The sequence below is a fragment of the Lampris incognitus genome, chromosome 12, assembly GCF_029633865.1.
Source record: "Lampris incognitus isolate fLamInc1 chromosome 12, fLamInc1.hap2, whole genome shotgun sequence".
Classification (NCBI taxonomy): domain Eukaryota; kingdom Metazoa; phylum Chordata; class Actinopteri; order Lampriformes; family Lampridae; genus Lampris; species Lampris incognitus.
Window position 1 is genome coordinate 18,299,968 of NC_079222.1, and position 15,419 is coordinate 18,315,386.

The 15,419-nt window shown below is 41.9% G+C and overlaps 1 protein-coding gene across 1 annotated transcript in view; it reads left to right on the top strand.

Moving 5' to 3' along the window:
• Positions 1-266: 266 nt before the first annotated feature.
• LOC130121569 (potassium/sodium hyperpolarization-activated cyclic nucleotide-gated channel 1) overlaps positions 267-15,419 on the top strand; it is a 109,069-nt gene continuing 93,916 nt past the window's right edge. Inside the window, 3 exon segments of the mRNA XM_056290417.1 lie at positions 267-454; positions 456-620; positions 12,063-12,486. Of these exon segments, the coding sequence (XP_056146392.1) occupies positions 267-454; positions 456-620; positions 12,063-12,486 (777 nt within the window).

The window sequence follows — 15,419 nt, forward strand, 5'->3', positions numbered from 1 at the left end:
GGGCGGGCCTGCGTGGTGAATCGGAGCGGTCGGTAGATGGCGGTAACCCATGAAACCTGAACCAGCAGGTCGACGAGCCGTTTCTGTCTCAGTTTGCAGCATTCGCGGCAGAGCCGAAGGAGCCAAGCAGTTTGAAGGACATCAAATGAAACAGGAGAGCTCGCGGCGGGTCCTCTCGAGTTTAGCGCGTAGCCTGTCCTCCGGATAAGGAGACAGCACGTTTTGATAGAAAAAAAAGAAAAGAAAAAAGAAAAACGTTAAAAAATATGGAAGACAAATCAAATTCGTTCTCCAGCAACAAGGAGGAGAAGGCGGACGGGAATAACGTGTTTCAGAGGCAGGACTCGCTACAGAAAAACAACATGGGCAGTCAGAATATGAAGGACCACGGCAACTCGGTGGGCTTTAAAGGGGAACGGGAAGAGGCCATGGTCGGGTTGACGACCTGGACGGGCGTCCAGGCAATACGGTTTTATGCAGCGGCAGTTTGGGGCCATGATGCAGCCCGGAGTCAATAAGTTCTCCTTGCGCATGTTTGGCAGCCAGAAAGCCGTGGAGAAAGAACAGGAGAGGGTTCAGACGGCCGGATACTGGATCATTCATCCGTATAGCGATTTTAGGTAAGCGCCGCTCACCTGCCACCCCCCCCCTACCCCACCACCCCTTTTCCTACCCCCAGCCGTCCGACTCGGGTCCGGAAGCCAGCGCGAGTACTTCCAACCCGTAACGCACTGTAATCGGCTGGCACGCAACGTCTGCTCCGAGGCGCGCGAGATAATCTTCCTCCGCATTTAGGCGGATCGCCGCGGACTGGTGCCGTCACATCGTCACAATGTAGCCGAGCGTCTCACAATTTTAGCCCATTGCGGTATTTTGTTCCCCCCCCCCTATAAAGCAAGACGAGGAACATATCGCCAATGTGTATCAGCGCGGGTGCCCTTGGAAAAAATGATGGTGAATGTCACGATTTGAAACACACACGCCGAGTCACGCACAGCACGCAGACACACGAACCCGGCACACTTTCACCATAACAACAACAGCCCCCGTTGAGCCGGGTTCGTCATTGCGACATATGCGGTTTCTGTGCACACACACACACACACACACACACACACACACACACACACACACACACACACACTGGCTACCTGGGCACAACGTGACAATGCCATTGCAGCATCACGGTTGTAAACACTTCGTTATAGGCGGCGGGGGGGGGGGGGGTGGATGAGGAAGCGGAGACAGATTGAATGCGGTAAATTCTTACGAGAAACGGCCCCAAAGAAATCATTGCTCCTCAAGTTGCTTGACGAGGGGGTGAAATATGCAAAAGAGCATCGTTTATATTAACAGTCTTTATTTTCAATTTATTTGCCCCCCCCCCACGATGCTGTCTGTCTCTGCTGCTGCGTTGCTGAGGAAATGTGATGGAATGTGCTTGTTTCAAAGGGGCGTGTGTTTGTTTCACCATACCCCCCCCCGTGTGTCACTCATAGGATAATTCCTAAATATGTGTTTTGTTGCAAACCTTAGCATGTGGGAATAATGTCAGGCTAAGTCTTTCCACAGTTGGACTCTCGTTCCCTCGCCAAGCACCGAAATAAAAAAAAGAAGCTTATTGCGCATTGTCAAAGCCCAGAGTGCAGCCTGTAGCAGCCTGTAGCAGGCTGTAGGAGTCTTAACCCTGCATGTAAAGAAGCCTCTGCTCGACACACAGCTGGGGCTCGGCGAAACGACGTTTTTTGCGGGCAGTGCTCAACAAATCAAGACAGATCCACGAGCTGTTATAGTCGTGCGTTTACAGTCCACCAATTCGCCAATTACGCAGATCACCTGCTCTTGTGTTTCCCCACCGGTGTCCCCTGGCACAGCCTGACCGTGACTGCCATGCAGTCTCGTTTTCCGCCTTACATGCAAGCGCTTTTAACGTGCGAAGGGGGCACGTAACGCTCCTAACGCGGTACTGTCCAGGGTGCTGAACCGCCGCTGCTGCAGAATCCTGTGCAGGATCCGGAGTCTCGCTTTCCGAGTCCTGCCGGTGCAATGAAAGCTTGCAAGCTAAGCTAAATTCTACCCTGCAGGTGCATGCAATGTTATAATCGCACCCCCCCCCCCAGGCCGGCCATCGTGATCTAACTTTGCCTTGCTGTAGTGGTTCCAGTGAAATAACATAGGCTATATTAGCCCTCCAACACGCAAGGAAACCCATGCTGCCCCCCCTTCTCCTTGCTATTGTAAGGGATCTATACAAATGTAAGATAGAAGACATGAAGTACACGTGAGAACAATTCTCAACTCGCATACGTGCACACATACCCACCCCTGTTGTGACCACAGCTGACTTTAAGTTGAACAATAGAGGTGAAGCGAGGGTGAGTTGAAAAAGGTCTGGAGATTTGCAGTCCCCACAAAAATATTATGTAAGGAGCTCCTGCCCCTGTAATATACTTTAATAGGGACCAATACAAACCACCCCGGCGCTTTATCCCTGCTAGATAGTGATTAATTATGCACGTAAATAGTATTAAATAGTCAACTATCAGTTAACCGTAAACTTTTAAGGGGTAAAAAGGGGTAAAACAATTAAAATAAAAGAAGAAACATGTTGGGAACATGTTCAGAGAAATCGTTTATTTCACTCATGAGGAATTTAGAAAATGTTTGGCTGAAGACAGATTGGTTGAGATGGTTCAGTTCCCTCTGTCGCCCAATTCACTAAACCGTAGCACATAACAAGAGGAAGTTCTTGTCCTCTAGCTAGTGTGGCGAAGGAGCCATTTTGCAATGCCAGAGTAATTGCCTCCTGGCCAACAATTATCGGGGTGCTGTGCCTCCAGATAGCCTCCAGAGTGTACAGATAGATTTATAAGGGCACTTTTGGCTTAGTGGCTCCTCTTGCACTGTATATATCGAAGGTTGAATTCCTTCATGTACTCCCTTTTATGCTATAGCTTGTCTCCACATTTACAGCGCCCAGTTTCATTCTTATCCAATTATAGCCCTTTATTTTGTCTTTCTGGTGCTGCACATGCTTCCACGGCAGCTAGGAAAGAAACCCCCCACTATCTGATCATGTAATGAAAAACCTTACATAACAACCGTCCCATGAATGATACCACTGTTCACATGGGCTTTGTGTTGCTCTGTATGCGCCTTTGAAACTTGATATACAACATATTCTTTGTACACAGTGGACGCTTAAAGATTAATGGCAGGTTAGTAATTTTAATTATTCATAGATTTTTTAGAGAGGTCTCATGCATGGCCTCGCGTGCCTTTGGTTTTGCTAAGGAGGGGCTTTTGTCTCAGTTTAAAAGTCTGTCGGTCGGGTTCTCCTTTTGCCAGTCTGCATCATGGATTGACACGGGTGGTTCGTGGTCACTCATTAGGTATCATCTGATGGTTTGTAAAATGCCATAATCTATCACTCATGTCACACAGTGTGGTTTCCCCGTTGTCAGGGTTTTTCCACTAGTATGTGTTATATGTATTTCTCCAGTAAAGCTCCTACCCCTGCGTATCTTTCAAATGTATTGGGTTGTTGAAATCATCCTTTATAGAGTTGGAATTTTGTAAAATACTCTAATTTGTAAATTTTTTTGCAAAAAATTTACTAATACAGAAACTTTTGGGATTTCCTGGTGTATTCCATTTGGTTCTATTTCCAGAATTTTCCCCCCTAGTAGATCAAAGATGAGGTTTATTTATTATTTTTTTCATCAGCAACCTCTTGGTAGCTCATAATGACTGACAGGTGTTTACTGTCGATCTAAAGATACAAGATAGTGTCTTCCATATGATGTTGTACAATAGAAAGGTGATATATAAAGCACAAACATAACCTGAATAACAATAAGAATATGAATAAATATCTTTCCGTGGCTACCTCGGTATTAGGCTAGATGCAGTAGCAGACAGCTTTCTAGGTAAATTTCAAAGTCAGCAGTTCATCAAGATGAATGAAACGTGTTGGGACATTAAGGAAGGCATAACAAACAGAACACTTCACTGTCCCATAGTGAAAACCTTCACATGGAAAATGAATGAATGAATGAATTAATGCCTTTATTTGTCATTACACAGCCGTACAACGAAATTAAGTGCAACTCCCCAGCGGTTTAAAAACAAGATAAAAGAAAATTAAAAAAAATAATAATTAAAATAAAAAATAGACAAATAGACAAAATACAAATAGACAGACATTTGCAGCACAATCAACATATAGGTAATGTATCCATACATGTAAAAAACAAGTGTAATATCTATTACACTTGTACATTATTACTTATGCTAAGTAATAATGCAAGTAATGAGTTAAAATGTGTAATTATGAACTTAACAATTTAAAACTACATTTACAATGAGAAACAAAAAACAACCACAACGCCCAAGGCAAAAATAGTTACAATAACAATAAAAATGTAACACTAAAAAGACCAACACACAAAAATTACATCGATGCAGATTTGCAGGTGCATGATAAAATGTACAACTTTTATTATATTGAAGTAGGATATGTAAGATATAGTCAACATTACCACTCTGTGACTGTGACCCTTTGCGTACATGCCTAAATCCCCCCGTTTTTCCTGACATCGGCTTTTCAATGGCGTCCGATATATTTTGGCCATTTACAACTTGTTTCAGGGATGCATTTGGTTGCAGCCAATGGTTGTCTCAGTCATAGACATCAAAGTAATTTTGTCGCAAATAATTCATAGCAAGAACAATGCAATAAAGTCAAAGCAACAATAATGTTTGTAAACACTGACAAAATGATACATAGTAACACAGTGTGCAGCGTTAAAACTCTTGTGGTAAGGCCACTGGTTTTCCATGGTGCAACTTTCTGATGGAGATATAAGGGTTGAGAAGTACAACAGATTTAATTTCCGTGCTGCTAGTTTGGTAGGTTGATAGCCGGTCTGGTACTCTGGATACAAAGCAAACTAGTGGTGCAACATTGTTCTGCAAAATCACACTTGGGACAAGACCAAGGTGTATCTTAACCAGCTAGCTTGATGGTTTGCTAATGGCACAATCAAGTTCACTTAAGCAAACACAGAACAGTTTTTTATCCATTTCCCGTTTCCCCATTTTAAAAGCTATGAAAACGGTCCTTTGCCTTTTTGAAATCAACGTTAAGCAATGGTTCATCGGTTCCTCCAGTTCTGTCAAGATGCCAGCAACAGTGTGACTTTTTCGTGTGCTGGACATCTCAGTGTTTGGCTAGATGCAATGGAAGAGAGCTTTCAAGGTCACCCTCAAGGTGAACAGTTCATCAAGATGAGTGAAAAGTGTTGGGACATGAATGTGTCTGTTTGAAGGTGAGAAGGGCAGAACATAAACATTACTGCCTCAAGGTGAAAATGTCTACATGCAGCTTTGCATGAATAATAATAATAATGATAATGATAATCATACATCATGTTTAGCAGACTGAATTTACCAGTTACATTGTCCTTTAAGCATTATTTTCATGCTTTGGTTTACATATTTGCGCTAGTACAAAACAATGTTTGAAAAAATGTTCCTGCCTGTCCTTGTCAGCCCGAAAGGGATTTGATTATCTCTAAAAGAGGGGTGTTACACGGGACATGTGAATTTACGGCATGCTGCAATCTCTAAGTGACTTCTTGTTGCATTACGTGAAATTTCGCATTGGTCAGAAATGCTACGAATGCAACTGTATTGCTAAAGTCCCACAGATGTTGTTCTTTGTACAAATGTTGTTATTTTGTGTGTGTGTGTGTGTGTGTGTGTGTGTGTGTGTGTGTGTGTGTGCAGGAATTGTGTTGCTCTGAACTAGCAAAGTGTGATGAAGGTAGAGAAAGAATGTGCTGAATCTCTCCAAGTTGCCAGTAATTGACGATTCTGTTTTACCATCTCAGTATATGACCTTTTGTGGTTCAACGCACTAGGCATTTACACACATTGTTCAAGTTCAGGGTGTCACAAGACAGAAAAGATCTGGTGTTGATTATGTTGGGGCAGCTGTTAAAGAGAGGGGCCCTACGGTCATGACATGGTCTGGCTGGAGTTTGATGGGTTTTCTTTGATGGTGGTTCTTGTGTCTGCTGATGTTTGTTGCGCTGGCTCGCTGGGAGTCCTCCATAATGGGGGGGTGGATGTTCTTCTTTGTGATGACCCTCACCGAGTCCCCTCTGGCATGCAGGTGCACAGGTACAGATGGCTGTAAAGAGATGTGGCTGTTTGGTAGTCTATTTTTACCATCCCCTTGTTTGAAGTCTTTTCTTTTGAGACACGTAGGTAAGAACATATTGCCCTTTCCGCCACTTTTTTAGTGCAACAACAATATATTCCCCAATTTTTCTCAGCTCGTTGGTAAGCATAAATTCTAATGTTTGGATTATGTACATCTGATGGCTATACAAGTGGCTTTGTTAAGCATTTAGGGGAAAACTGTTTGCAAGTGAAACTTCCACTGAATGCTAGAAAGATAGCAGATTCTTATCAGTTTATCAGTTTTTTCCTAAGACAATGTGTTGTGACCAAGAGTTATAGAAAATAACAGAGCGCAAGTGAAACTTCCACTAACGTTAGAAAGATAACAGCTTCTTATCAGTTTTTTCCTAAGACAATGTGTTGTGACCAAGAGTTATAGTAAATATTAGAGCTGAAGCTGTGCGCGAAGATGGAGGAAGCTGCACTGATGGATATGGATCTAAATCTGGATCTGTATCTGGATTGAAAATGAAACTGGACCTGGACCTGGACCTGAATATGGAACTGGACGTGGGCTTGGATGCAGACCTGGACCTGGATCTGGACCTGGATCTGGACCTGGACCTGGACCTGAACCTGAACCTGGACCTAGACCTGGATCTGGACATGAATCTAGATTTGGAGATAGAAATAAATCATTATCAGGATCAGGATTTGGAGCCGGATCCAAATTTAGAGGCTGATCTGGAGATGGGGATGAATTTGGATCTGGATCTGGAGGTAGAAATTGATCTGTATCTGGATCTGTGACAGGATTTGGAGCCGGACCTGATGATGAGGATGGATCTAGATTTTGATGTGGCCCTGGAATTAGAGCTGGATTTAGCTATTGGGACTAATCTGGACCTTAATCCGGAGGTAGGTACTTCTGTGTTACTCGAGTTAGAGATGGGTATACATTTGCAGCTGGATTTGGTGATGGAAGTGGGTGCATTGCTGGATATGGGTTTGGATTCTGGTGGAGTTGGATATGGAGGTGGGTCTGGATACACTGTTGGAGCTTGAGGTGGGTGACGTTTTGGAACTGGTGTCGGATGCTGGAACTGGAGATTGACATAATATGTGCTGTACTCTGAAAATAGCATAAAATGCAATTATTAGTTGTTCAAATTAAAACTATACTTTGGATTTATACTTCACTTTTCACTTGCCATATTTAATTTCAGCAGTTTTACTCTTTCCTCTTTAAGCAGGGTATTTTTTTTGCTGTGTATGCATCCAGATGTTTCTTGCTTCTTTTTTTCAACATGTAACATCATCCTTATGCAGCTTGTTTTCTCTCTGTAAGGGACTCTAGGAATCCAGGATACTGAAGGTTGAATTCTTGCACTAAAATGGTGGTTGAATTGATCATGTACGACTGTTCCTACCCTAGCTGTGGGAGAAAGAGCATAATTCAGGGCACATTGTTGTGTAACAGCAGTCATGGGTGCTGTGTGGGTGTTGGTTTGCATCTCTTTCAAAACAAAACTTTTAATTCAGTCAACTCAAGTTGGCAGTCCTCCTGCGAGTTGTCTTTCCCTGGACCATAACAATGTCAGTCGTTAAAGCTGCTGATGTTAAATGTTGGAGTAGTATTTGAAAAAGGCAGTTTTGTTCCCTTATCATGCATAATAGCAAATTAACGGGTGGCACCTTGGCCTAGTGGTTAGCGCTGTTGCCTCACAGCAAGAAGGTCGTGGGTTCAAACCCTGGGGTTGTCCAATGTTCTGTCAAACACAAACAGTTTTTAACAATCAGAATGTTTTACTGCATTTGTGCTTACTTGTATTTTTTAAGTTTTTTACGTATTTCTCTGTTTTTAATAGTTCTTTACAGCAGGCGCTGAACCACAATTAATCACATTTAAATAATTATTTAACAGTTTTATCAAATTTGTGTTTTCCTCAGAAATAGAAAAAAGTGAAATATCTCAATAAAAGGTTTATCCCCTTCAGATTTGTATATTGACAAATCAGAAACAAATCACCTTTTATTTTAATACGCATGAGCATACAAACCATATGAACACCCCCCAGTCACCAAACACACACCTACATGCACTTCAGCGTATATGTTGGAAAGCCACATGTAGACTAGGTTGGACAAGCACCTGTACTTAAAGTGGTCTCTGTAAAGCATTTACCTGTTCGGTAATTACTAAGGCAACAGAATTGTGTCAAAAAACACATCGAGGTGGACCATGGCTCTGGCGCGAGGCACAATAGTCATCCGAGCTGACCTGAGTGTTATGGTCAAGGTCCTTTGACTTGGTCAAAGCCCTTTTCCTGTCTCCATGGCTCACAGATCAAAACCACCTGTGATATTCCATGTGGTGCTCCTGGGCCAGTTTTGTACTGGTCAATATCGAACATCATGTGGACAGACAGCTTATGAGTCTTGGGTTAAAACATACTCGGTGACGATTTTGCATAATTACCTTGTTGTTATTAAGAACAGGGAGGTTTGGCATTGAACGATATCATGGATATCATGTTCTCTACACCGACGTGCCATTCGGGGATTTAAAGAAAGGGTTTATATAGTGCTTGAGAAGACCAGATCATTGTGTCAAGAGAGACACATCCATGCCTAGTGGTGTTAAAAATACCGTTGGTGGATATTCTTAACCAGCGAGATGACCGCCGTTTAGCAGAAGTGCAGACAATTATCTGACACATGATCTTTGGATATTTATAAAGCCAAGGCCCAGGCTTAATTTATTCAAACAGATCCATTACGGGATGGCCAGTCTGCCAGCCAGACAGGCAGTCTGCCAGACAGTCAGCCAGTCCATTTCCATCTTCAGCCAGAGCAGACAGGCAGGCACTCGGGCAGAGCAGAAACAGGCATTCAGCAGAGCGGAGACGTGTCAGAGGAGAGTTTTTAGCAACGAGATAGGAGTCCTGAAAGCATCTATTTTCATTCTTGGTTGCACAGCCTTTATCAGTGCTCTGAACACTGTTTAAAAAAGAGGGCGGCACCTTTAAATCATTTCTAGCTCCTCTCATCTTAAGACAGAAGGCAGGGACATTAACGTAGCAAGGCATACCCTCTTCAGGGGAGAGAAGGAGCACCAAAGCCCCAGTGGTGTCAAAGGGCCTGTTACTGATGGCCTCGCGCACAGCAAACGACGGCTAACACCACACTGCTTGATCTCTTTAAATCATTCTTGACTTCTGGCCCTGCCCATTAAAGGACTAGGAAGGGATTCAGGAGGGAGTACAGTATGGACACTGGCAAACAGCTCTGAATGCCAAGCCTGCCTCACACTAAGCCCACTGCACAGTGTTAAGGCTTGAGGATCCATCACCCACCTAGCATCCAAAGGCCACAGCCATCAAAGGTGTGTCCTCTGAGTAACGTTACTCATTCAGGCAGACCAACACCATGTTGCATGCCTGTGGCAGGGTGCCTATCACAACAATTAAGTGAGGAAATCAAACTTCTATATAAAGCAATATGAAGCTCAGTTGATGTGAAAAGAGATTTTCAGATTAAATCAAAATCAAGTGGCAAGGATTAAATCTACTTATAGCTATAAGTGGGTGGCACTAATCAATTAGTCATCACAACAGAATGGTGGCTTGTTTTCTACCTTGTTCATTGTCATATGGAAGTTTTTATTTATTTATTTTGTTTTCAAGTGGCATGGTATCATACTGGCATGTTGGTACATCAGCAGTCTGTCCCTGTCTGTGCCACGGGGGGTAGCCCTGATACATATTTCTTCAGTAAGATCAAATAAGATTGAATCAGTTCATCTGGATACAATGTTTACTGACAGAAACGTTTCATCACTCATCTAAGTGACCTCTTCAGTCTCAACTGACTGCAGATATCCCCACCCTTACAAACAATACAGAGGCATAACGACCGAAACCAACAACCAGTTTTATATGAAAATCGAAACTCTAATGGTCACACCCATATTTGCACATGAAACTGGTCATTGGTTTCGGTCATTATGCACCTGTCATCTGCTGCCATTTTACAATGCTGTGATTGAAACATTCCCTAATCCTCTGTGAGTAGAACACATGGCCATTGAAACTCTAGTTAATGGTCACAACTGTATTGTACTGTATTGCTTACAAGGGGTGGGGATACCTGGAGTCATTTCAGACTGAGGAGGTCACTTATGCCCCTTTTCCACTGTACGGTACTGGCTCAACTTGACTCTACTCTATTCGACTCTACTTGCTTTACTTATTGAGATTTTATTTTCCACTGCAGATAGTATCCCCTCACGGCGAAGCCCTGCTCATCATTTGTGGGCATGTTGACTAGTTTTTCCTCCCTTGTCTACCAGTGGTAGACAAGGCCTTTTTTTTCCCAAATTAAAAAAAAATGAAAAAATATTTTCCAAAAATAATAATAAAAACAATCAACAAGACCAATTCTAAATATGTGCTTCACATGAACAATATTAGTGTAACTAAGAGATTTGCTGACAACAAATATTTTTTACAAAGACAGATTTTCAACTATAATGCAAGTTTCATAAGACTCGCTTTGGCATTTCCTGGTTGTAAACAGAGCTGTTCAATTTCTCTCTGACCAATTAGTGGTCAGATTTTATTTATATTTAAATAAATATAAATGCATTTCACTTATATTTTTGTTTATATTTTATTTCTTTATTTCTATTTTATCTATATGTAAATTTAAACATAATTTGTTTAATTTATAAGATTTTAATCATATTTAAATAGATATAAATAAATATACATATATTTATATTTTATTTACCTTATTTTATTTATTTATAGGGTACTTTCATGTAACCTTTTAGTATCGGCTCAGCTCACTTGGAACCTCAACAGAGGTGATACCAAAAAAAGTACCTGGTACCAGGTACCATCCCTAACTTTTGCCCAATGGAAAACCAAAAAAGCGAGTGGAGTTGAGTTGAGCGAGCTGGTACCATGCAGTGGAAAAGGGGCATTAGTTGAGTGATGAAATGAATCTGTTAATAAACGTATCCAGATGAACTGATTCCACCTTGTTTGATTTTCTTACCTGGATTACTGAGCATGCATCAAGCCATTCTTCAGTAAGATTTCTCCTCTCTTGAAAAATGCACCTAAGGGAATGCAAAGGTTAATTTACCATCACACAAATAAAGAAAGAATTCATTATCTGTAGCTAAATTACTCCATGAATTTCCAGTCAATAGCCGCTCTTGGAAAACACGAGTTAACTGTCATACTTCAAGAAATGATTGGACTTCTCTTCTTAATCAGTGTGAAGGAGATTTTGTTTTTGCTTGGCAATGACATCCAGAGATTTTCAATTTATTATATGGTTTGGCCCAAAGCTGTGTCTCTCCTGGAGTGCTGAGTTCATGTGTGAACACGTATATACATGCAGACACGATATACACAAGGTCATACACATGGAGATGCTCACAAATACACACTTACACCTATGCTTCCATACAATCTACTGAGATTTGTAAATAAGGACTCTCCACTGAGCGATCATTTGTTTCAGTGAATATTGTGGCTTTTAAGCCATAATTTCTTCAAACATCGATTTATTTTAATTTGCCTCCAATATTACAATGCTACTTTGGACGTTTTTGTAAGAGCTCTGGCCCTATTTCAGTTACTAATAGGAGCATTTCAATTTTGCTGGTGCAGCAAAGTCCACTCAAATGATTGTTCTGATTATTTCTGACACATTCATTTAATTTAATGCAAAATCCTAAAATATATATTTTTTATTCTTTTTTTGTGTATGTTTCTGAGCGAGGTGTAATCCTTGTCAATATTTCTGACATGTTTGTTTGCTTACTTTCTGTATATTTATTTGTGTGTGTTGCCCTGCAGGTTCTACTGGGACTTGATAATGCTCATCATGATGATGGGAAATCTAATCATCATTCCTGTGGGAATAACCTTCTTCTCGGAGCAGACTACCACCACCTGGTTGGTCTTCAACGTGGCCTCAGACACCATCTTCTTGGTAGACCTGGTCATGAACTTCAGAACGGGCATTGTCAACGAGGAGAGCTCCGAGATCATCCTTGACCCCAAGGTCATCAAGATGAACTACCTGAAGAGCTGGTTTGTTGTGGACTTCCTGTCGTCAATTCCAGTGGATTATATCTTTCTAATAGTGGAGAAAGGCTTTGACTCAGAGGTGTACAAGACAGCCCGTGCTCTCCGTATCGTCCGCTTCACCAAGATCCTCAGTCTTCTGCGTCTATTGAGACTCTCACGACTCATCAGATACATACATCAGTGGGAGGAGGTGTGTATATGTTTATATGTGTGTGTACATCAATGGCAGAAAAGTTACATAAATACAAAGAAAGAGAGAGAGAGAGAGAGAGAGAGCGAGAGAGAGAGAGAGAAAGAGTGACAGAAAGAGACATACATGACGTGCATCTTTCTGCATGTGTACGGTGGTTGGTGGTTGTAGCCCTGTCGGGGTGCATGTTTTTTTGAGTTTCAGTTATGACCTTGAAAAGTTCATACATTGATATAACTCCTTGTGGGCACTACAAATCACAGGTCTGGTCAGATATAGGGGTAGTATAAATGATAATGTCTCTCAGGGCAGTGATGGGTGAAATTAATTTTGAAAAAATGCAGTCGGAAGTAACAACTTCTATCATACTCTTGAGGTGTTTCTTCATCCTCTGCAAAAAAAAAAGCTTGGTTATGCCTATAGACTGCAGCTATGTGAATTCAAGGCAACATGCACTAATTATTTCCATGATAGTGCAATGTAAATGAAATTAATAGATTTAGGAAATAACAATAGAAATAGAGACTGAATTAAATTGTGTATACCACTCCCTTATGATAGGTTTTTTATTTCAAAGGCATGCCCATTCCACAGGATTCATTTTGTGTTATCGTCCACAAAGTTATGCCCTGTTGGACTCAGCCCAAAGGGATTCATTATAACCCTCCATTGAATCATTGCACTCTATGACTCATACCATTTAACTGGACTCAAATGCTACTCCTTTTCCCTCTACCATTTCCATTACATTGATGGATCATGTGATTACGAAACTCCACTCACTGTTAGACATTGAATATTTCTCCTCTTTTTTGGCAATTTTATCATTTAACAAGAGAAAACGAGCCCCTTCGAAATGTTCATTTTATTTTAAAATATAACGTGGCGTTTCCTTTGCGGCACAAAGGTCACATTTTAATTTAGCTCAGCTGCTTTAGCATTTAGCAATATCAAACAGAAGAAAATATGCGTCTGTTTGACTGCAAACAACTGTGCCAGATAGGTAAACATACCATTTCTCCAAGTGTGGATATAGGGGATGTTATTTTATTCATCCCTTGCTATCTCTTACACAATAAATATAGCTATTATTTAAATTGGCATACAAACTTATTGTTTTGTATGAGCAGTCCATGTGTAGTCCCTACAGACCCAATTGGCTGTGTCTGCGGGTAGGAAGCCGGATGTGGGTGTGTGTCCTGGTCACTGCACTAGCACCTCCTCTGGTCGGTCAGGGCTCCTGTTCAGGGGGGAGGGGGAACTGGGGGGAAGAGCGTGATACTCCCACACGCAACATCCCCCTGGTGAAACTCCTCACAGTCAGGTGAAAAGAAGCGGCTGGCAACTCCACATGTATTGGAGGAGGCATGTGGTAGTCTGCAGCCCTCCCCGGATCGGCAGAGGAGGTGGAGCAGCGACCGGGACGGCTCATAAGAGTGGGGTAATTGGCCAAGTACAATTGGGGAGAAAAAACGGAATAAAAAGAAAAAGGGGGGAAAAATTTAAATAATTATTATTTTTGTACTCTTTACTACTTATGGGTTTTGGGGTTGAGAAAGGCTAGAAATTGGAGATCAATGATTGGCCATAAAATTAGCCACAGTTTTGTACTATAATCACAAATGGATGCACTCACACATGCACAAAAATGTACACATAAATGTACTGTATACACAACCAAATCTAAAAGATAATTGTTAATATACAATGGATTTTCAGCTCCCAAAATATACTTATTGTCAACCTTATATCACATACATACAATGTATGTCAACTAGTCTTGCAGGGCCACATGTATACTATGCCACTACTGTCACGCTGGATGCAGGAAGTGAGGACCTAAATGCAGACGGCGGAGACAGGCTGGGATAGAGCAATGGTTCAATGGTGCAGGGGTTTAAAAGTCCACACAACAGGCAAGGTACAAACGACAAGGAAGGCTCGAGGACAAGGCATGAAGCACCTGGCTTACATAGGCTAACAACAATGTGACAAAGAGAACAGGGCAACCAGGGGGAATATAGCTGCTGGGGAGCCAATCAGGTAAATGGGGGAAAAAAAAGGCAGGGCAGGAATAGAAATGTCACTCCAGCCACCTGCATGTCCTCCCTCACCACATCCATAAACCTCCTCTTTGGCCTTCCTCTTTTCCTCTTCCCTGGCAGGTCCATCTTCAGCTTCCTTCTCCCAATAAAACCAGCATCTCTCCTCCGCACATGACCAAACCATCTCAATCGTGAAATCTCAAACTAGCTATCTAAGCTATAACTCCACATTGGATATAGCGTCATCTCACAGTTAGTATTTGAAAATACCAGTGAAAAATTATTTCCTTGTTCAAATAAATCAGCTGGGCCCCCTTACTTCATTTTACCTTCTCTTCCTCCTTCCTACCATCCCTCAACCCATAGCCCCCATTGTGAGCTGTTGTGAGTACCACTGTGTTTTTGTTTTTAATTTTTTTTTTTTTTAATGCTGTTTGTATCATTGGATGAAGCCAATTGCACTAGTATTGTTGCTAGGGCTCACAGTCCAAGTTTAACATCCTTTACACTACACACACACACAAACACACACCTCACAAACAAGTAGAAAGCGATATCATAGTCTACCTGCTTATTGTGGAAAGTGAAAGCAACATTTCTCTGCAGCATATATAGATTGCTGTTTTTTCGGCACACTTGCACTGACGTGTACAGTATTAGCAGAGCTAATCATAATTTTTACACATGATGTGCTACGTTATGCCCCTATCTGGTTTGCACAGCTGTGTGTGGTGGGAGGATGAAGAGGCATGGACGGGGTTAGATACGCAAATAACAATAGGAAAGGTTATTGAAAATGTGCATCGAGCAAACAGCTCAGTAGAAATCTGTCATACTGCACAGATATACAACGATGGAGCGCAGAGCGCCGCAGTCTCTATTGCTCTC